The sequence below is a fragment of the Mandrillus leucophaeus genome, unplaced genomic scaffold, assembly GCF_000951045.1.
Source record: "Mandrillus leucophaeus isolate KB7577 unplaced genomic scaffold, Mleu.le_1.0 Scaffold282, whole genome shotgun sequence".
NCBI lineage: Eukaryota > Metazoa > Chordata > Mammalia > Primates > Cercopithecidae > Mandrillus > Mandrillus leucophaeus.
Window position 1 is genome coordinate 2,054,952 of NW_012102943.1, and position 22,235 is coordinate 2,077,186.

The following is a 22,235-nucleotide window of genomic DNA, read 5'->3' on the forward strand; positions in this document are numbered from 1 at the left end:
TCCACTTCACATATGAAGAAACAAGGCCTTGAGAGGCCAGGGACCTGGCTGTGGTTAGGAGTGGGGAATGAATTCCTGGTCTATCTGGCTCCAAAGCCTAGGCTGTTCCCCTTTACCCTCGATCTTCCTGAGAGCCCCCGCTATTGATGAAGGTCAGCGGTTGAACATGTGGGCTCTGGCTCTGGGTTCCTGGGTTCAAAACCCAGCTCTGCCACTTAGTGTAACTCTGGGCAGGTCACTTACCATCTTTGAGCCTGTCTTTCTTCATCTGTAACATGGAGTAATTACAGCTTTCCCCTAAGGTGGCTGGAAGGATCAGTGAGGTGATCTGTGCAAACAGCTCAGTCCACAGACTGGCATGAAGAGTGAGCTCAATGGACAGGATGACCCAGAACAGTCCTTCTTCATGCCCCTGTGTTAATGCAATTATTAATAGCACCCCTTCCAGTCTCAAAGGTTCCAAATTGGATGATAAATCATGTTAATGTCCATAGATGTCAGGTATTATCAGCTGCACTGTATAATACCACTTAGCTACTTGCCTTACCTCCCACCCAGGCGGTGAGGTCCCTGCATGCAGGAAAGTGCTCTGAGCCTTGGCCTTCCTGGGCCCAGAACAAGGCCTGACACATGAAGCATTTGCTGAATGAATTGCTTTTGGAGGGTGGAGAGCTTCTACTTGCTCTTCATATATTCATTCATTCAGTGGATTGTTTACACGTTTCTTCATGCGTCTAGCATTGACTGAGCACTCATCTGCCAGTCAGGGCCAGGTGTGGAGGGCATAAAGAAGACCAGAAGGGTGACTGGCCCTACCAGGAAACTCCTGCTGCAGAACGAGGGGGTCAGAATGACATCACACCAATAACCACTCTCATAACTGTGCTTGTGTTGACAGTGAGAAGTACCAGGAAGCTCAGGGAGCCACAAGAGACGATAAGACAGGCACTCAGTCCGGCAAAGGGAGGCACCAGGTGGAAGCGGAAGTATGTGGAACAGGAAGAAAGAGTGTGGGGGTGTATGCAGGAGCTGCAGGAGCTGCAGGAGCTGCAAGTGTTCCGTACAGCACGGAGGGTGGATGGAGAGAGAAGAGGCCGAGATCAGATGGCAAAGGCCCCTGTAAGCCCTGCTAGAGGGGATGGCCTCGATCTGCTCTGTGGAGCTGGAATAGTAATGGGAGCAAATACCACATAGTACTCCAATTTAGACACTAGAGCTCAATTCTCAGGTCTAGAAATAGGTGTGGTCAAATCTTTTCGGTCTGGGATCAAAGAGGAACCAGCTGCCAAACTGCCATTATTCTGTCTGAGTCCCTGGCTCCTAGCCTGGGCCCACTCCACTCTCTGGTGGGGAACCTCCTGGGTACCAGGTCATGGGCTGCAGCTGGGGTTGACTAGGCAGGAGGGTGGGGGCTAAGCTGTCCTTGACCTGGGGTCTGGAGGTTCCTGGGTCCATGAGTCAGGCAGGGAGATGAAGACTAGGCCTTCAGTATGTGAAGGGTGACATGGCCCACACATTTACTTCAGAATTTCCTAATCCTTGGGCAGTCATGCAAACTCTTCTCAAAGTTCCTCTGCCACGGGAAGGGGTAATGTCAATTTGGGATTCTTGTTTGTCACCTTGCCAGCAGCATCACCAAGGCTTCCTCAGTCAGGGTTTACCCCTAGTGAGTCCCACGGCACTTCCCCACTCCATGCCCACTAACGGTCAGCACACCCACTGCTGGGGGAGGTCAGGATTGCCCTGTGCAGTGTGCTGGTCATTAGCATAGGCTCTGCAGCCAGGCTGCCTGCTTCCAGTCTCAGATCTGTCATTTCCTGGCTCTGGGACCTTGGGCAAGGGAACTAACCTCTCTGAGCCTTGGTTTCCTCATCGGCAAAATGGCGATAATTAATAGAATCAACCTCTTGTGTTAAAAACATTAAATTAGATAAATATGGAAGGAGCCTGCTGTGGTGCCTGGCATATAAATAGCACTCAGAAAATATTAGGGAGTCCAGTGTGGTGGCTCACACATGTAATCCCAGCCCTTTGGGAAGCCAAGGCAGGAGGATCAATTGACGCCAGGAGGAGTTTGAGACCAGCTGGGGCAACACAGAGAGACCCTGTCTCAACAAAAAGAAATAGAAAATTAGCCAGGTGGGTGGTGTGGGCCTGTAGTCCTAACTACTCAGGAGGCTGAGGCAAGAGGATAGCTTGAGCCCAGGAGTTTGAGGCTTCAGTGAGCTATAATTCTGACACTGTACTCTAGCTTGGCAACAGAATGAGACTTGCCTATAAAAAAAGGGAAAAAGAAAAAAAAAAGAGGCCAGGTGTGGTGGCTCACATCTGTAACCCCAGCACTTCGGGAGGCCAAAACAGGCAGATAACTTGAGGTCAGGTGTTTGAGACCAGCCTGGCCAACATGGTAACACTGTCTCTATTAAAAATATATATATATATATTTTTAAGATGGAGTCTCGCTCTGTCACCCAGGCTGGAGTGCAGTGGCACGATCTTGGCTCACTGCAACCTCTGCCTCCTGGGTTCAAGTGATTCTCCTGTCTCAGCCTCCCAAGCAGATGAGATTACAGCTGCCTGCCACCATGCCTGGCTAATGTTTTGTATTTTTAGGAGAGATGGGGCTTCACTGTGTTAGCCAGGCCGGTCTCTATCTCCTGACTTCCTGATCCAACCACCTCAGCCTCTCAAAGTGCTGGGATTATAGATGTAAGTCACTTCACCCAGCCTCTGTTAAAAATATTTAAAAATTGCCAGGTGTAGTGGCTCATGCCTGTAATCCCAGCACTTTGGGAAGCCAAGACGGGTAGATGACAAGGTCAGGAGATCGAGACCATCCTGGCTAACATGGTGAAACCCTGTCTCTACTAAAAATACAAAAAATTAGCCGAGTGTGGGCCACTGCACTCCAGTCTGGGAGACACAGCGAGACTCTGTCTCAAAAAAAAAAAAAAAAGAAAGAAAGAAAAGAAATTTAAAAATTAGCTGGGCGTGGTGGTGGGTGCCTATAGTCCCAGCTACTCAGGAGGCTGAGGCAGGAGAATCACTTGAACCCAGGAGGTGGAGGTTGCAGTGAGCCGTGAGCCGAGATCACTCCACCACACTCCAGCCTGGGTGACAGAATGAAAGTCCTTAAAAAAAAAAAAAAAAAAAAAGAATGAATGGAAAAAAGAGAAAGGATTAGGCCACTAGGTGCCGTTTTTCCAGGAGGACAGAATACCTTCCAGCTCACAGGACTTTGGGATAAAGCATTCATTCATTAACTCATTCACTCTTCATACATCTGAAATCAGTGGATCAGAATGGTCAGGTATACCTGTACCACAGGAGGCAGAAATGCCCTCACTAGCTGGTGATCTTGGGAAAGTGACTTAACTTCTCTGAGCCTTGGTTTGCTCTTCAGTAAAACAGGGATAATAACCATACCTACCTCTAGAGTTGAGGATTCAATGAGAAAATTCCAAAGAGCATTGGCCATGCTGCCTTCCACGTAGTGGGCACCTGATAAACCTTTGAAGCCTGCCATGCAAGGAAAATGCTGGGATGCGGCTAAACCCAAAAGGCCTGGGATGCATAATAAGGATACCTGCCCATCTGGCAGGAACAGGGAGGCTTCCAGGAGGCGGCGAGTCTGAAGGAGCTATAGGAGTTAGCTGGATGGATAGAAATGACACGACAAGCAGCATCCTTTGATCCTGGGGACAGAGACAGGTCCGGCCAAGGTGGCCTAGCCCATCCCTCAGGACCACTGTAGCCTCCACCTCTCTTGCTGGTTATACCCCTCCTCTACCTAAACATGTTCCACCAGAGAGGGGTCTCTGCCAGCCTGGGTCAGGGACTTGGTGAGAATTGCATGAAAGCTAGGCAAGATCACACACAAACTTTGCATCCACTAGAGAGCTTGTTACCTGTGCAGGTACCCGCCTCCTACCCCTAAGTCAGCAGGTCTGGGATGGTCCTGCAATCTTCATTTTAATAGTTACCCCTGTGATTCTGAGGCTGGGGTCCCTGAAGTGCACTTGGAGGTGCACCCCTCCAGAGGCCTCCAGGCCATTAAGGACCCGTGGCCTATAGGATCAAACCCGGGCACCCTGCCGGGTGGTCAGGGACTCTCAGCACTTGAACCTCACCCCCTTTCTACTCCCATCTCCACTCCATTCCTTCACACTCTGGTTGGCCCCAGAGAGTCCTGATTTTTCACCCTCTCTGCCCCCATGCTATTCCTTCTCCTGGGATCTCCTTTCTGCCTGAAGGGTTGCTGCTCCTCCTTCAAGGCCCAGCTCCAATGCCACTGATCTGGAAGACCTCGCAGACTCTCCATCTTCTGTTCCCCAGCGCCATCTGATTGTGCTTACGTTACAACACTTAGGGGCTTGCCTCCGAATGTGTTGGACTTTAAGAAGTTAATGTCACATTGATGACCTTGCATGTTGTTGATCTGATGAGAGTGAGGGAGGCCAGATGTGCCTGGAGACCGTGTCCCAGGAAAGACTACTAAGAAACCAGAGTGCTCAACCTGGAGAACTAGTACCTTCGGGACCACAAGGGCTGTCTACATCACTGGAGGCCTGTCAAGGAACAGGGAAGAGAGCTGCCTGAGGGTCCAGAGCAACAGGTAGCTGTCACAGGGAGGCAGATCTGGCCCAGATAGGGAAGCATGGGCTAACTGCTTCCCACAACAGGTGGATGCAGGTGACCTGTCAGAAATGCTCCAAGGGGCACAGGGAATGGTATTGGCCAGACAATCCAGGTAGTGGGGAGTGGCACCCAGCTACCTAGGCCTTCGACTCAGAAAATTCAGATTCTGGCTCTGAGCCTTCCCCAAAGTAGCTGTGTGAACTAAGTCACTAACCCTCCTTGACCTTCCTTTTTCTTATCTATACAATAGAGATATGCACTTCACTGATCGCTTGTGACCCAGGCCTGTATGAGAAAATGGAAATGAAAGTGGCTTGTAAACAGTAAATGCCTCAGCCTTCCTAAACGAGACATGAAACCCGGAAGTCAGAAATGAAAACACAACAGATTTGACTACACACAGCAAAAACTTCTGTGTGAATACAAAAAGCAAAAGAAAGTTAGAAGAGAAGTGGCAAACTGATGGAAAATATTTTCAGCATTTCTGATAACAGGGTTAGCAGACATAATACAGATAATAAATAGTTCAATAAACTGGGTGTGGTGGCTCACGCCTATAATCCCAGCAGTTTGGGAGGTTGAGGCACGCAGATCACTTGAGGTCTGGAGTTCGAGACCAGCCTGGCCAACATGGTAAAACCCCACTTCTACCAAAAACACAAAAATTAATTGGCCGTGGTAGCGGGCGCCTATAATCCCAGCTCCATGGGAAGCTGAGGCAGGAGAATCGCTTGAACCTGGGAGGCACAGGTTGCAGTGAGCCAAGACTGTGCCACTGCACTCCAGCCTGGGTGATAGAGCGAGATTCGGTCTCAAAAATAAAAAATAAATAGTCCAATAAATCCATAAAGACAAAAAAAGGACAAAGGATATCTGTAGAAGAAATACCAATAGCCAATACACACGGAAAAAAATGTTTATTTCATCACTCATATAGAAAATGCACATGAAACCTCAATGAATTAACATTTTTTCCTATCAGACTGCGAACAATTTTAAAGATCAGTGATATTCCATGACAGCAAGTTTACAGTGATGCTGCATTTCTCACACACTGTTGGTGAGAATGCACATCCACATGGCCTTCTTGGGGGAACAATTTAAGAATATCTCCATGTTTTAACATACCTACCCTTTGACCTGACAATCCCACTTCTATGAATGGATCCTGCTCCAATGATAGCATATTTGCACAACGATTCATGTGCAAGGATGTCCACTGAGCATTGTTTGCAATGGAGAAAAATTAGAAGGAACTAGAGTGTCCACTTGTTAGGGGAATGGCGAGATAAATTATGGTACATCCTTACCATGGGATACAGTGAGGCAATTTTAAAAATATGGCAAATCTCTATGAACTAATATGGAAAGATTTCTAAGATGTGTTGAATGGTTAAAAAAAACCCAATGCAATAAATAGCATATGATACTATTTTTAAAACTATGAAGTAGGGATGGGATGGATGAGTGGACGGATGGATGAGCACATCTGTGTGCAGGCAAATGCTGGGAAGAGTATACACATACTCTTACAAGCAGTTGAGGCAGGGAGAGAGGCTGTGATTAGGAGAATAAGGGTTTGGGGAACCTTCCATTTAGGGGGACTGCATATCTCTTTATGGATGAATATCCTACAGTGATCACTAGCGTATGTGTGTGTATGTGTATATATATACACACACATACATATATACGTGTATATATATATACATGTATCTCATATATATATATGTATCTCATATATATATATATATATAGGCAAGGAAAGCAAGCAAGGAGTGGGAGGGGATTGCCAGCACCACCACTCTCTGCCTGGGTCCCATGACAGCTGGTGGCAGACTAGTAGACCTGCTGATTGCCTTTGCTGTTCATTTCTCTTCAGATGCCTTTCTTTCTCTTCACTGCCTCTGCCTGGCAAAATCCAACGCTCCCAGGCATCCCACCTCCCCTAGTTCACTCTATCAGTTAGCTGTTGTTGCATAGCAAACAACCCTACAAAGCTGCAGTGACATATACCAATAAACACATATTTCTCACTCATCTACAGTATTCAGCTGATCTGGCTGGATTGCTAGGGTTTTCTCATACATCTGGGGCAGCTGGGGACTCTGCTTTAATCTAGCTTTGGCTACGGTACCTTAGCCATGCCAGCTCAGGCGTGTCTTTCTCATAGTGATGTTAGCAGCATCCGCAGGCAAGGAGAAGCATGCAATGCCTCTTGTGGCCTAGGCTTGAAACTGGAACACCCTCACTTCCATCTCATTCTATCGGCCAAAGCAGCTCCCGCACGACCAAGCCCAGATTCAAGGGGTGGAGAAATAGGTATCACCTTTTTTTTTTTTTTTTTTTTTCTGAGAGCAACTGCCAAGTCACATGGCAAAGAGATCGGGTACTGAAAGGAATGACGAATTAGGACCATTCACGCAATCTCCTTTGGATACAAAGAGGGGAAAGACAAACCACAGAATGGGAGAAGGCATTTGCCACCATGTAACCAATCATGCATATAATTGTGTGTAGCTGTATTGTACTTGTTTATTTGATTTATATTATACTATTATATATATACTACTTTTTACTAATCTATTCTATTATTGATGGTTATTTCTTTTTTTTTTTCCAGTTTGAGGCTATAATGACAAATGCTGCTATGTATCTTAATACACTTGTGTACACATTTCTATTGCACGTATGCCTGCCGGGGAGTAGAATTTGTTGGATCGTAAGATAATGCATTTTTGTCAACCTAAGTAAATAATGCTAAACTGTTTTCCCAAGTGGTTGTATCAATTTATACCCTTACCAGCAGTGTATGAGTTTTCCTGTTGCTCCACATCTTAGCCAACACTTGGTAAGGGAGTTAATTTCTGTATATGTTGTATAGCTGGAAATGAATAGTACTTTAAAAAATATGGTTAGCCAGTGATCTTAGGTCCATTTAAAACTGTCTTTTCCTCCCCCATCCCCACCAGTTCTATCATCTGTCAAGTGTCCATATGATCCATAGCTAGAAATTTTTTTTTAAGAGACGGGCTCTCACTATGTTGTCCAGGCTGGACTCAAACTCCTGGGCTCAAGGGATCCTCCTGCCTCAGCCTCCTGGATAACTGGCATTGGTGCGTGCCACTGTGCCCAGATACTGGGATCTTTATTTTGTACCACCAGTCTATTTGTCTATCTGTGAGCCAACATCAAGCTGTCTTAACTATCTTTATAGTATTTCTTGATATCTACTGAAGAAAGACTTCCCTTTTCTTTTCATTTTCTTCAAGACTGTCTTGGTTATTCTTGGCCCTTTACATTTTTTTCCCATTTGTTTTATGAAAATTTAATTTACACACAATAAAATTCACCCTTTTTAGTCTACAATTCTGCTACTTGTGACAAATGTATATAGTCGTGTTTATCATTGTCACAATGAAGCTATATTTCCATCACTAAAAAAATTCCCCACCCCTCCCCGGTCCTTTGAAGTCCTCCCTCCACCTCCAGTTCGGGGCAGCCAATGATCTATTTTCTGTCTGTTTGCAAGAGTGTCATGTGAGTAAGATCATAGAGTATGAAGTTTTGCATCTGGCTTCTTTCACTTAGCATAAAGAATTTGAGAATCATCCACATCGTCATGTACATCAGAAGTTTGTTCCATTTAATTGCTGACTAGCGTTCTATTGTATGGATATACCATAGTTTATCCATGTAACAGCTAAGGGACATTTGAGTTGATTTCAGTTTGAGCTGATTACAAATAAATCCACTAGAAACATTTGCTTAGTGGGTTTTTTGGGAACATCAATTTCCATTTTACTGAATTATGGTAAGGATTTCCTTTTTAACTCTATAAGATACTGCCAGACTGATTTCCAAAGTGGCTGCTCTTTTGCATCCCAACTAGCAATACGTATATGAGAGTTCTATTAATAGTTGTAAGTGGCCAGGCACGGTGGCTCATGCCTGTAATCCTAGCACTTTGGGAGGCCGAGGCGGGTGGATCATCTGAGGTCAGGAGTTTGAGACCAGCTTGGCCAACATGGCAAAACCCCATCTCTCCTAAAATACAAACAAAATTTAGCAGGGTGTGGTGGCAGGCGCCTCAGTCCCAGCTACTTGGGAGGCTGAGGCAGGAGAATTGCTTGAACCTGGCAGGTGGAGGTTGCAGTGAGCTGAGATCATCCCACTGCACTACAGCCTGGGCGACAAGAGAGAGACTGTCACACACACACAAAAAGTTGTTTGTATTCTCATCCTTACCAGGACTTGAAACTGTCAGGTTTTCTGATTTTTGGTTTTAGCCATTTAATTAAGTATGTAGTGGTATTTCATTGTGGTTTTTAGTTTGTATTTTCCTAACAAATATTGATGTTGAGCATCTCTTATATGGCAAATTATCTTATCAGTTATATATATTATTGTTCAATGTTTTCCTCGTTTTTACTGAATCATTTATTTTCATATTGAGTATTGAAAATTCTTTATGTACTCTTGATAAAAGTCCTTTATAAGATATGCGATATCAAATATTCTCTCTTGATCTGTAGTTTGTCTTTTAACCATCTCTTTAAAAGAGTAGAAGTTTTGAATGTTGATGAAGTCCAATTTATAGATTTACTTTTTAAGGTAAGCCAAGTGAAACAGTGGGCGTGGAGAAGGAACAAAGAAACCTGTAACTGGTTGTGATCAATTTGTTGTAAACACCCCTGCACTCAGACAGCCTAATTTTTTTTTTCTTTTATGGATTATATGGATCTTTTTAAGCGTTGTGTTTAAGAAATCTTTCCATAACCCTCAAGGTCACGAAGATTTTCTCTATTTCTTGTAATAGTTGTATGGTTTTGCATTTAGGTCTTTGATCCATTTTGAGATAATTTTGTATAAGGCTTAAGTTATAGATCAAAGGTTTCTATGTTTGTTTGATTTTTTGTTTTTTCTCGTTGCATGTGGATAGCCAGTTGTTCCAGTACCACATTTTGGAACGCCTATTCTTTATTCGTTTAATTACTTTTGCAACTTTGTCAAAAATCAATTGGCCACATATGTGCAGTTCTATTTCTAGACTCTATTCTGTTTCATTGATGTACATGTCTATCCTTTCACCAGTACTATATTATAGCTTTATAGTCTGTCAACTAGGTAGTACAAGGGCTTCAACTTTGTTTTTTTCCTAAACTATTTTGGCTAATCTAATTCCTTTATGCTTCCATATAAATCTTAGAATCAGCTTGTCAATTTATACAAAAATTCCTGCAGAGATTTTGATTGGCACTTTGTTGAATGTGTAGATTAACCTGGAGAAGAACCAGCATGCTTAAAAATATTGAATCTTCAAACCCATAAACATGGTATATCTCACCATTTATTTAGGTCTCATTCATTTTCTTTCCTCAGTATTTTGTACACAGTATGCAGATCTTGCACGTATTTAGTAAGATTTATACCTAAGTATTTTGTGTTTTTTTCAGTGCTATTGTAAATAGTATTTGTAAAAACTAAATTTCACTTTTAATTTGATTTTTGATATTGACCTTGTATTCTGTGATCTTGCTAAGTTTACTTACAGTTCTAGTAATTTTTGTGCATTTTCTATGAAGACAATCATTTTATCTCCAAATAGAGACCGTTATGTTGTGTTTCTTGTTTTGAACTCTTTATTTTCTTCTCTTTTCTTTCTTTCTTTCTTCCTTTCTTTCTTTCTTTCTTTCTTTCTTTTCTTTCTTTCTTTCTTTTCTTTCTTTCTTTCTTTTTTCTTTCTTTCTTTCTTTTTCTTTCTTTCTTTCTCTTTCTTTCTTTCCTTCCTTCCTTTCTTTCTTTTTCTTTCTTTCTCTTTTTTTCCTTCTTTCCTTCTCTTTCCCTTCCTTCCTTTCTTCCTTCCTTCCTTTCCTTCCTTCCTTCCTTCCTTCCTTCTTTCCTTTCTTCCCTCCCTTTCTTTTTTTGAGACAGAGTGTCACTTTGTTACCCAAGCTAGAGTGCAATTGCATAGTCCCTGCTCACTGCAGGCTGGACCTCCTGAGCTCAAGTGATCAGCCTTCCAAGTAGCTAGGACTATAGGTGTGCACCACCACGCTAGGTTATTTTAAAATTTTTTTGTAGAGACAGGGTCTGCCTATGTTGCCCAGGCTGGTCTCAAACTCCTGGGCTCAGGTGATCCTCCTACCTTGGCCTCCCAAAGTGCTGAGCTTACATTGTGAGTCACTACACCTGGTCTATTTCTTTTTCTTGCCTTACTACAGTGTCTAGGATCTCCAGTACACTGTTGAATCGTTCAGTATAATGCTGAACAGACATCCTTGCCTTGTTTCTCATCTTAGAGGGAAAATATGCAATCTTTCACCGCTAAGTTTAATATTTGTGGTAGGGTTTTTACAGATGCCCTTTACCATATTGAGGAAATTCCCTTTAGAAATGAACATTGAATTTTGTCAAAGCATTTTTCTGCAGCTATTAAGAAGCCTAGTGATTTTTAAAATCTTGATATGGTAAATTATATTGCTTGATTTTTGAATGTTGAACATTTCAACCTTTAATTCCTGTAATAAATACCACTTGGACCTGATGCATTATCCTTTTTATATATACTTGGATTTGATTTGCTAAGATTTTCTTCAAAATTTTTGCATCTATTTTCATAAGGGATATTGGTCTATAATTTTATTTTCTTGCAATGTCTGTGTGTGGTCATGATATTGGGATACTGCTGGTATCATACAAGGAATTAAAAAGTGATCTCTCCTATGCTATACTCTTAAAGCGTTTTTGTAGAATTGGCTTTCTTTCTCTCTCTCTCTCTCTCTCTTTCTTTCTTTCTTTTTTTTTTTTATGGAGTCTTGCTCTTGTTGCCCAGGCTGGAGTGCAATGGCACGATCTCAGCTCACTGCAACCTCTGCCTCCTGGGTTCAAGCAACTCTCCAACTTCAGCCTCCCAAAGTAGCTGGGATTACAGGCACCTGCCACCAGGCCTGGCTAATTTTTGTATTTTTAGTAGAGACAGGGTTTCACCATGTTGGCCAGGCTGATCTCAAACTTCTGACCTCATGTGATCTGCCCGCCTCGGCCTCCCAGAGTGCTGGGATTACAGGCGTGAGCCACTGGGCCAGGTCAGTATTATTTATTTCTTAATTATTTGGAAGAATTTGCCAGTAAAACCGCTTGAACCTGAAGAGTTTTTTTGTTTGATTTTGGTTAGAAGGTTTTTAACTGCAAGTTTAGTTTTTAAAAATAGATACAGAACTGTTCATGTTATCTATTATTCTTAAGAGAGTTTTAGCAGTTTGTACGTTTAAATAATTTGTCCATTTTATGCAACTTAGTGAATTTGTTGGCATAGAGTAGTTCATAGTATTCCCTTATTATTCTTTTAGTGTTGGTAGGGTTGCTATTGATGTCCACTTTCCATTCTTGATATTTGCAATTTGTGTTTTTCTTGCTTTTTTTTTTCTCTTGGTAAATGTTGTTAATTTTTTTCCAGTGAAAAAGCTTTTGGTTTTGTTAATTTTCCCTAACTCTTTTTTTGTGGATTTTGATTTCTGCTCGTGTCTTTATTTCCTTCCTATGGTCAATTTGGATTTAATTTGTTCTTCTTTTTCTAGTTTCTTAAGGTGGCAGCTTTAGACCATTGTTTTCTTATTCAATTCAAAATATTTTCTAATTTCTCATGTGATTTCTTCTTTGACTCATGGGTTGTTTATAAGTGTGTTGTTCAATTTCCAAATATTTTCAATTTCCTAGATACCTTTTTGTTAATAATTTCAAGTTTGATTCTGTTGTGATGCAAGAAATACTTTGCATAACTTAATTATTTAAACTTTTAAAGATGTGTTTTAAGTGATAGAATATGGTCTGTCTTGGTGAATGTTCTATATGCCCTTGAGATGAATGTGTATTCTGCTGTTGTTAGGTGGATAAAAATCAATTAGGTCAATGGTTTATGATTTTATTCAGGTTTTCTATATCTTTACTGATTTTCTCCCTACTTGTACCACCTACAGCTGGGAGAGGAGTGTTACAAGAGACTTTTATATCTGTCCTTTTGGGTCTATCCGTTTTGTTTCATGTAGTTTGAAGCTCTGTTCTAAGGTGTATATACACCCAGGATTGTTATGTCTTCTTGTAAAATTGATTCTGTCTTCACTATGTAATGTCCCTCATTATGCCCAGAAATATTTCTTGTTCTGAAGTCTATTTTGTCTGACATTAATACAGCTACACAGCTACTCCAGGTTTCTTCAAGTTTTATTTTTGATTGACACATAATAATTGTACTTTTTTTTTTTTTTTTTTTTTTTTTGAGACGGAGTTTCACTCTTGTTGCCCAGGCTGGAGTGCAATGGCTTGATCTTGGCTCACTGCAACCTCTGCCTCCCAGGTTTAAGCAATTCTCCTGCCTCAGCCTCCCAAATAGCTGGGATTACAGGCACCTGCCACCACACCCAGCTAATTTTGTATTTTTAGTGGAGACAGGGTTTTGCCATTTTGGTCAGACTAGTCTCGAACTCCTGACCTCAGGGGATCTGCCCACCTCGGCCTCCCAAAGTGCTGGGATTGCAGGCATGAGCCACTGCGCCCAGCCTCAATAATTGTACATGTTTATGGAGTACAGTATGATGTTTTGATACATATATATATTGTGTAATGATCACATCAGGGTAATTAGCATGTCTATTGCCTTAAACACTTATCATTTCTTTTTTTTTTTTTTTTTTTGCCAATGCAACAGCTAGTCTTTACTGGAAAGAAGAAACTTTACAGCACATTTTGAGTAACTTAGTACAGGCGCTCAGTGTGCCAGCCGGTGGGGCACCAGCTTGTAATGGGCTCCACAGCGGGGGCATCGCTGGGCCTCGCCTTCATGCAGCCAAAACCAGACGACGCTGGTATTGTCCTCTTCACAGATGCAGCCCACTATTCTCTTGTTGGTGACGGAGGGAACTAAATTAGGGTCTTCCTTGGTGCCTGAAGCTCCCTTTGGGGGCAGTATATTGTATGGGTCCAGTCCCTTCCTTGCAGCCAGCATGACCTCCCTCTCCAACCCAGTCGCCTGCTCGTCATCGGTGGGAACACCACCTCCAGATGCCATGGAGCGCACCGCGGCCACGCCACTGGGGCCGCAAGCCCTCAGGGCCTGCGCGGCCAGCGCTCCAGCTCCGCGAAGTAACCTTGAAGCCCTCGCGTCCTCAACACTTATCATTTCTTATGGTGAGAACATTCAAAATCCTTCTACCATCTTGTTAGATGTTTTCTATTCATTCTTTCTGGTCTTCTTTCTTTCCATCTTTGTCTTCCTTTGGATTGAGTATGTATTATGTCTCCATTTCATTTCCACTATTAGCTTATAATTTATACCTCTTCAAAAATTTTTGAGTGATTAAAAAGAGAGAAAAAATTTTAGGGAGTGTCCTAGGTTTACAACTTGTATCTTAAATTAATCAAAGTCTACCTTTAAATGATAAAACGTTACTTTAAATACAGCATGAGGGCCGGTGCCGTGGCTCACATCTGTAATCCCAGCACTTCGGAAGGCCGAGGCAGGCAGATGACCTGAAGTTCGGGGTTCGAGACCAGCTTGGCCAACATGGTGAAACCCTGTCTCTACTAAAAATACAAAAATTAGCCAGACGCGGTAGCAGGTGCCTGTAATCCCAGCTACTCGGGAGGCTGATACGGGAGAATCACTTGAACCTGGAAGGTGGAGTTTGCAGTGAGCCGAGATCACGCCACTGTACTCCAGCCTGGGTGACAGAGTGAGACTCCATCCAAAAAACAAACAAGAAAAATAAGGATAGCATGAGGACCTGACAAGAGTAGACTGCACACCCTTTCTTCCCGTTTTTCATAGTGCAGTAGTTCTCCCTTATTGGCAATTTCAGTTACTTGTGATCAATCCATGTTCAAAAATATGAAGGTACTTTGAGAGAGAGAGACTACATTCACATGGCTTTTATCACAGTAAAGTGTTATAATTGTCTTATTGTATTATTAGTTATTATTGTTAATCTCTTACTTTGTCTAATTGATAAACTTTATCATAGGTATGTAGGTGATATGGTTTGGCTGTGTCCCCACCCAATTCTCACCTTAAATTGTAATAATCCCCACATGTCAAGGGTGGGGCCAGGTGGAGACAATTGAATCATGGGGGCAGTTTTCCCCATACTGTTCTCGTGGTAGTAATTAAGTCTCACGAGATCTGATGGTTTTATAAACGGGAGTTCCCTTGCCTTTACTGTTTTGCGTGCCACCAAGTAAGATGCGACTCTGCTCCTCCTTTGCCTTCCGCTATGATTCTGAGGCCTCCTCAGCCATGCTGAACTGTGAGTCAATTAAACCTCCTTTCCTTTAGAAATTACCCAGTCTAGGGTATGTCCTTATTAGCAGTAAGAGAACTGTCTAATACAGTAGGTATAGGAAAAAACATAGCATATACAGGGTTTAGTACTATCTGCAGTTTCAGGCATACACCAAGGTTACTGGAATGTATCCCCTGTGAAGATTGCTATAAATGCATATGTAAAAGTGAAACGTATGACAACAATATATTTCACTTTTAATCTGCTATAAATATCCAATACATTGCTACTACTTTTGCTTTAAATCAGAGATTGGCAAACTATAGCCTGTGGACCAAACGTGGCCTGCCTCCTGTTTTTGTAAATATAGCACACTTAATAGTTTATGTATTGGCTATGGCTGTTTTTGCACTGCAATGGCAGAATTAAGCAATTGCCCCAAAGACCGTATGGCCACAAAACCTAAAATATTTACTATTTGGTCCTTGACAGGAAAAAAATTTTCAATGCCTATTTTAAATAGTTATCTTTTCAAGCATTTAAAAGGCAACCATATTTTTTATGCTTACTTTTATTCCATTTCCAGCACTTTTTATTTTTTAATGTATATCCAACTTGCTAGCTGGTATCATACTCCTTTACCTAAAGAACTTCCCTTAGGATTTTTTTTTTGTAGTGTTGGTCTGCTGGCAATGAATTCTCGTAGTTTTTGTTGGTCTAAGACAATCTTTATCCCTTCTCTTTTTTTGATATAAAATTCAAATAACATAAAATTAGACATTAACCATTTTAAGGTGTACAATGGCATTTAGGACAAATACAATGCTGGGCAGCCATCACCTCTATCTTGTTCCAAGACATTTCATCACCCCAAAAGAAAACTTCCTTCTCATAAGCAGTCACTCCCCATTCTCCCTTCCTACATCCCCTGGTAACTACTCATCAATCATCTGCCTCTACGGGTTTACCTGTTCTGGATTTTTCAAATAGATGGAGTCGTATGACATTTTGTGACTGGCTTCATTGACTTAACACAGTGTTTTCAAGGTTCATCCACATCGTAGCAGGTATCAGTATTTCATTCCCTTTATAGCTGAATAATATTCAATTGTATGGACATACCACATTTTGTTTAGCTGTCAACTGTTTCCACCTTTTGGCTACTGTAAATTATGCTGTGTTGAATATTTGTGTGCATTTGTTTGAGTCCCTGTTTTCCATTCTTTTGGTTTTACCTAGAAGTGATATTTCTGGATTATATGACAATTATATGTTTAACTTTTTGAGGAATTGTCAAACTGATTACCATAGCAGCTGCACCAGTTTTCATTTTTACCAACACTGTACAAAGGTTCCAATTTCTCCACATCCTCACCAATACTTGTTATCCAATTTTTTTTTATCACGAACCTAGTAGATATGAAGTGGTATCTCAAGGTGGTTCTGATTTGCACTTCCCTAATGACTAATGATATTGAATATTTTTTCATGTGCTCTGGAGAAATATCTATTCAATTTTTTGCCTGTTTTTCAAAAAAATTATTTTAGATTCGGAAGTATACGTGCATGTTTATTACATGAGTTCATTGCATAATGGTGGGGATTTGGCTTCCAGTGTACCCGATACCCAAATACTGAACATTATACCCAATAGGTAATTTTTCACTTCCTTTCTGTCCTCTCCCCTTTCCTTCTGTCCTTCCACCTTTGAAGTCTATTCTCTCCATCTTTATATCCATGAGGACCCTTTGTTTAGCTCCCACTTATAAGTGAGGACATGCAATATTTGAATTTACCTATTTTTAAATTTAATTGTTTGTCTTTTTGTTGAATTGTAGGAAACACTACAGCTTTCATTCTTTTTTAAAATTTATTTTCCCATAAATATTTATTAATTATGAGGGACAATAGAGTGGCTTTAGCTACATATTGCACGATTCTACATACATTCTTTAGTTACACACTGTATGATTCCATTTATAAAAATGGCATTATCCTCTAAAGCACAAAGACATTATGGAAAAGGCAAAACTGTAGGGATAGAGAACAGATCAGCGGTCATTTGGTGTGAGGGGTTGGGGAAGGGCTTTACTACAAAGCAACATGAGAAACATTTTCTAGTGATGGAGCTGTTCTGTATCTTGACTACAGTGGTGGTTACATTGTTACATATATTTGTCAAAACTCATAGAACTATGCACCAAGAGTGATTTTTGCTGAGGAAACACTACAACTTTCATTCTATATATATTCTGGATATATTTATTTATTCTGGATATAAACATTCATTCTGTGTGTTATCTTTTTCTCTTGACAGTATCCTTTGATGCACAAAAATGTTTAATTTTGATTATGTCCAATTTATTTTTCTTTGGTTGCTTGTGTTTTTAGAAACATATCTGAGAAATCATTTCCAATTCCAAGGTCATGAATATTACCTCTATGGTTTCTTTTATGGGTTTAATAATTTTAGCTTTTATATTTAGGTCTTTAATTCATTTTGAGTTAACTTTTATATGTGATGTAAAATAAGGATTCAACTTCATTCTTCTGCATGTGACTCTAGTTCTTTTAGCACCTATGTTGAAAAAACTGGTCATTCTCCATTGGATGGTCTTGTCACCCTTGTTGAATATCAGTTGTCCATGAATGTGAGAGTTTACTTCCTGAGTCTCAATTTTATTCTATTGATCCATATAGCTATTCTTATGCTGATACCACACTATTTTGATTTCTGTAGCTTTATAGTAAGCTTTGAAATTGAGAAGTGTGACTCCTCCATGTTCTCCTTTCTCAAGATTGTTTTGCATATTCAGTGTCCCTTGAAGTTCCATATGAATTTGAGAATCAGCTTTTCCATTTCTGCAGAAAAAGGCTGTTGGTATTTTGACAGGGAATATATTGAACCTATAAATCACTTTGAGAGTACCATCATCTTATTAAATCCTCCAACTTAGGAAAACAAGGTGGTTTTTTCATTTATTAAGGTCTTCTAAATTTCTTTCAACAGTGTTTTCTAGTTTTCATTGTAAAAGTCATGCAACTCCTTAGTTAAGTTTATTCCAAAATATTTTATTATTTTAGATATTACTGTAAATTAAGTTGTTTTCTTAATTTCCTTATTGGAGTATTGCCAGTACCATAGAGCTATGTATGTTGATCTTGTATCCTGCAGCTTTGCTGAATTTGTATATTAGCTCTAATAGTTGTTTTTTTGTAGATCTTTTAGGATTTCTCTATATATAGGATCATGTCATCTGTGAACAGAGATAGTTTTACTTCTTCTTTTTTAATTTGGATGGCTTCTGTTTCTTTTCTTCCTGATTGCTCTGGCTAGGACTTCCAGTACTATGTTGAACAGAAGTGGTGAGAGCAGGCATCTTTGTCTTGTTCCTGATCTAAAGGGACCAGCTCTCAATCTTTCACCATTGAGCTTGTTGTGCTTTTTCACATGTGCCCTTAATCATGTTGAGGCTGTTCCCTTTTATTGCTAGTTTGTTGGGTGGGTTTGGTTTTGTTTTGTTTTTAATGAAAGCATGTTGGGTTTTACAGTTACATCAAGTGACATGATCATAGGAGGATTTTTTCATTCTATTAATGTGACGTATTACACTGATTTTCATGTGTTAAACCACCATTGTATTTCTTGGACAAATCCCACTTCATCATGGTGTATAATCATTTTAATATGCTGTTAGATTTGGTTTGCTAGTGGCTGGATGCAGTGGCTTATGCCTGTATTCCCAAAACTTTGGGAGACCAAGGTGGGCAGACTGCTTGAGTTCAGGAGTTGGAGACCAGCCTGGCCAGCATGATGAAACCCCGTCTCTACTAAAAATTCAAAAATTATCTGGGCATGGTGGTGGTGCATGCCTGTAATCCAAGCTACTTCAGAGGCTGAGACATGAGAATAACTTGAACGTGGGAGGCAGAGGTTGCATTGAGCCGAGATTGCTCCACTGCACTCCAGCCTGGGCAACAGTCAGACCCTGTCTCAAGAAAAAAAAAAAAATTTGATTTGCTAGTACTTTAAAAAAAATTTTTGCATCTATATTCATGCATTTATATTGGTCTGTAGTTATCTTTTCTGGCAATGTTTTGGTCTAGCTTTGTATCAGGAAAATGCTGGCTTCGTAGAATGAGTTGAAAAGGATTGGTATTAATTCTTCTTTAAATGTTTGGGAGAATTCACCAGTAAAGCCATCTGGTCCTGGGCTTTGCTTTGTTGGGAGGTTTTTGGTTACTGATTAAATCTCTTTTCTTGTTACAGGTTTATTTGGATTTTCTTTTTCTTCTTGAGTCAGCTTTGATATTCATGATTGCTAAAGGTTCAAAACACTCTTCTGAAAAAGAAAGTGCATATATACACCATAAATATACATACAAACACACGCATACACACCACACAAACACCCGAGTACGTGGGAATGATCATTTTCCTGGATCAATGTTATATCAAGATTTTTCAATTTCAAGAAGTAACTTTAGGCTGGGTACAGTGGTTCATGCCTATAATCTCAGTACTTTGGGAGGCCAAGGTACGTGAATCACTTGAGCTCAGGGGTTTGAGATCAGCCTGGACAACATGGTGAAACCCCATCTCTACCAAAAATATAGAAATTTGCCAGGCATGGTGGCACATGCCCCTATAGTCCCAGCTACTCAGGAGACTGAGGTAGGAGCATGGCTTGAGCCTGGGAGGTGGAGGTTGCAGTGAGCCGAGATCACACCACTGCACTCCAGCCTGGGTGACAGAACCAAACCCTGTCTCAAAAAAAAAAAAAAAAAAAAAAAGAAGAAATGACCATGTACTTTAGAGATAAGAAGTGAAATACTAAGTGAATCAACTAAAAGAAGTAAAAGCAATTGCCTCCGGGAAAAGGGGGAGGAAAGGAGTGCTATATATTTTAAGAATTATGCAGAAACATTAGATTCTTTGTTAAAAAAATAATAAATAAACAATGTAAGTAAACCATGAAAGATAGTTTTATAAGCAGACTGCTGGGATCCAAATCCTGTCTCCACCATTTGGTAGCTGTTTGACTGTGGTCAAGCTTAAGGCGTTTGATCTCTCTGAGCTTTAGTTTTCCCATCTGTGAAATGAGAATGACAATAGTACTTACCTACATAAAGTTTTGCAGTACTAAAGGAGACAGTGAATGTAAAGGGTTTGGCTAGTAAGTGTCCCGTAAAAGGAAGTTTATTGCCAGTATTATCAGGCTCTCCCAGACCAACCTGTATATAGGAGGAAAACAAACTCTATTTCTCCTATTGTCTCACAACACAAAACACTTCTGACACCAGATGTAGGGGATGGGCATGTTTCCCCATAGACCAAGCAATCAACCAATTGTTCAGATTCGGCAGCAGACACGAATTTAGTGCCCTCCAATTCAATTCAATCACTGTATTTACCTAGAGGTATCGTCAGATCTCACAGCTTGAAGGCTTGAGCCCAGGAGTTTGAGCCTGCAGTGAGCTATGATGGAGCCACAGAGCTCCAGCCTGGGCAACAGAGTGAAACTCTGTCTCTAAAATAATAATAAATTTTTCAAAGATATGTATTACTTTGGAGATTCCAAGGATTTTAGGAGTTGTAAGCCAGGAAATGGGGGTAAAGAAAAAATGTATATGTCAGAATATCACACAACCTGACTTCTCTTTGGGCTCTGCCAGAGCCGCCCGATCACTCTGAAGACCCTCATTTGTGCTACTAACTGTCTGGCTGCTCTTGGATATGTCTCTTCTCCCAGGACCCCTTGCAGATGGCTTTAGAAGGGTCCCAACTTAGGTCCCCCTGGGCTCAGGCTGGCCCTGCCTGACTGCGACCCCTCCCTCTTGGGGTCAAGGCTTTGTTTTCTTCTTAAAGACCCAAGATTTCCAAACTCTGTGGTTGCCTTGCCCAGCTAAAAGGGGAAGAGGAGGATCAGCCCAAGGAGGAGGAAGAGGAAAACAAGACAAACAGCCAGTGCAGAGGAGAGGAACCGTGTGTCCGGTGTCCCGATCCCTGCGGAGCTAGGACCTGGAAGCTCTGTGCCCTGGGCGCCTTACAGCCCTGCACCTGCCTGCCGCTTCCCCACTGAGGCCATGGGCCCGGGAGTTCTGCTGCTCCTGCTGGTGGTCACAGCTTGGCATGGTAAGAGCAGAATGGGGGGTGGGGGACTTTGATGGGGTGTGACAGAGAAGACGCCTGTGAAAGAATGTAGCCCTTGCCCCTCACTGGGTGTCCCCAGGCTGTGTTTTAGTCTCCCCAGCACTGGACTGCAGATTTGTGGGTATCTGCTTTGGAGAGGTAGTGGCGTGAAAAGAGGTGGGTGTGGTGGAGCTGGTCCACCTGGTGCTGTGGATACGTCCCAGCTCCGCCATCCTCTCACTGTGTGTCCTGAACAAGCCTCTGATACTCTTGAGGCTTCAGTGTCCACTTCTATTCAATTGCAGGTGTTGGGGGCAGGGGGACAGTGATAGACTAGACCAGAGCAGTGCTTTTCATACTTTCCTGTGCATACAAGTTACCTGAGGATCTTGTTACAACGCAGATTCAGACTCGGTCGGTCTCAGGTGCAACCTGAGATTCTGCATATCCAACATACTCCTGGGAGAGGTGAGATGCCGGCACTGCTGGTCCAGACCTACAATGAGTTGGGAGGACCTGGAGAGCCCCTGATGGCTCTGGCAGCTCTGCCAGCCTGTGATTTGATGATTCTATGCAACACCTGGCCTGGAAGGGCCTGATAGGGGTGGTGGTTCTTCCTTGGGTGGCTTGTGTAAGGGGTCAGAGGGAGAGATGAGGTTGGCCTCTCTGGCCCAGGGCTCAGGAGAGGGGAATTTGGGGTGAAAGGGGTATAGGGCTAGAGGAGGGATTGGGAAGAGGCCAGCGAGGGTCTCCTGGGCCAGAGCCCTCCCAGACACAGGCTGCCAAGTCTCAGGAGGTCCCCAGGCAGCAGCAGTTCTGCAGAATTTCCATCTGGGAGGGAACATGACAAGAGGTGAGGGGCTGCTGTGCTCGGCTTGTTGGCCCAACAAACACATTTCTATTCTTTTTGTTTTGTTTTGTTTTGTTTTTGTTTTTGAGACGGAGTCTTGCTCTGTGCCCCAGGCCGGAGTGCAGTGGTGCGATCTCGGCTCACTGCAAGCTCCGCCCCCCCGGGTTCACGCCATTCTCCTGCCTCAGCCTCCCGAGTAACTGGGACTACAGGCGCCCGCCACCTCGCCCGGCTAATTTTCTTGTATTTTTAGTAGAGACGGGGTTTCACCGTGTTAGCCAGGATGGTCTTGATCTCCTGACCTCGTGATCCGCCCGTCTCGGCCTCCCAAAGTGCT

The 22,235-nt window shown here is 42.0% G+C and overlaps 2 protein-coding genes across 3 annotated transcripts in view; one reads left to right on the forward strand and one right to left on the reverse strand.

Moving 5' to 3' along the window:
- CSF1R (colony stimulating factor 1 receptor) overlaps positions 1 to 22,235 on the forward strand; it is a 62,579-nt gene that overhangs the window by 7,138 nt on the left and 33,206 nt on the right. Inside the window, exon 2 of one of the 2 annotated variants that reach the window (XM_011985370.1) lies at positions 20,822 to 21,051. In XM_011985370.1, the coding sequence (XP_011840760.1) occupies positions 21,003 to 21,051 (49 nt within the window). In that variant the 5' untranslated portion in view covers positions 20,822 to 21,002. Of the gene's footprint in view, positions 1 to 20,649; positions 21,052 to 22,235 lie in introns of those variants that run through there. The other variant, XM_011985369.1, reaches the window with a different exon arrangement.
- LOC105543464 (cytochrome c oxidase subunit 5B, mitochondrial) lies at positions 13,339 to 13,816 on the reverse strand. Its single transcript, XM_011985410.1, has one exon. It carries the CDS (start codon positions 13,814 to 13,816, stop codon positions 13,406 to 13,408), a length of 411 nt encoding a protein of 136 aa, XP_011840800.1. The 3' UTR covers positions 13,339 to 13,405.

Coding starts and splice junctions, on each gene's coding strand:
- LOC105543464 (XM_011985410.1), bottom strand. CDS start 13,816: ATGATAAGTGTTGAGGACGCGAGGGCTTCAAGGTTACTTCGCGGAGCT.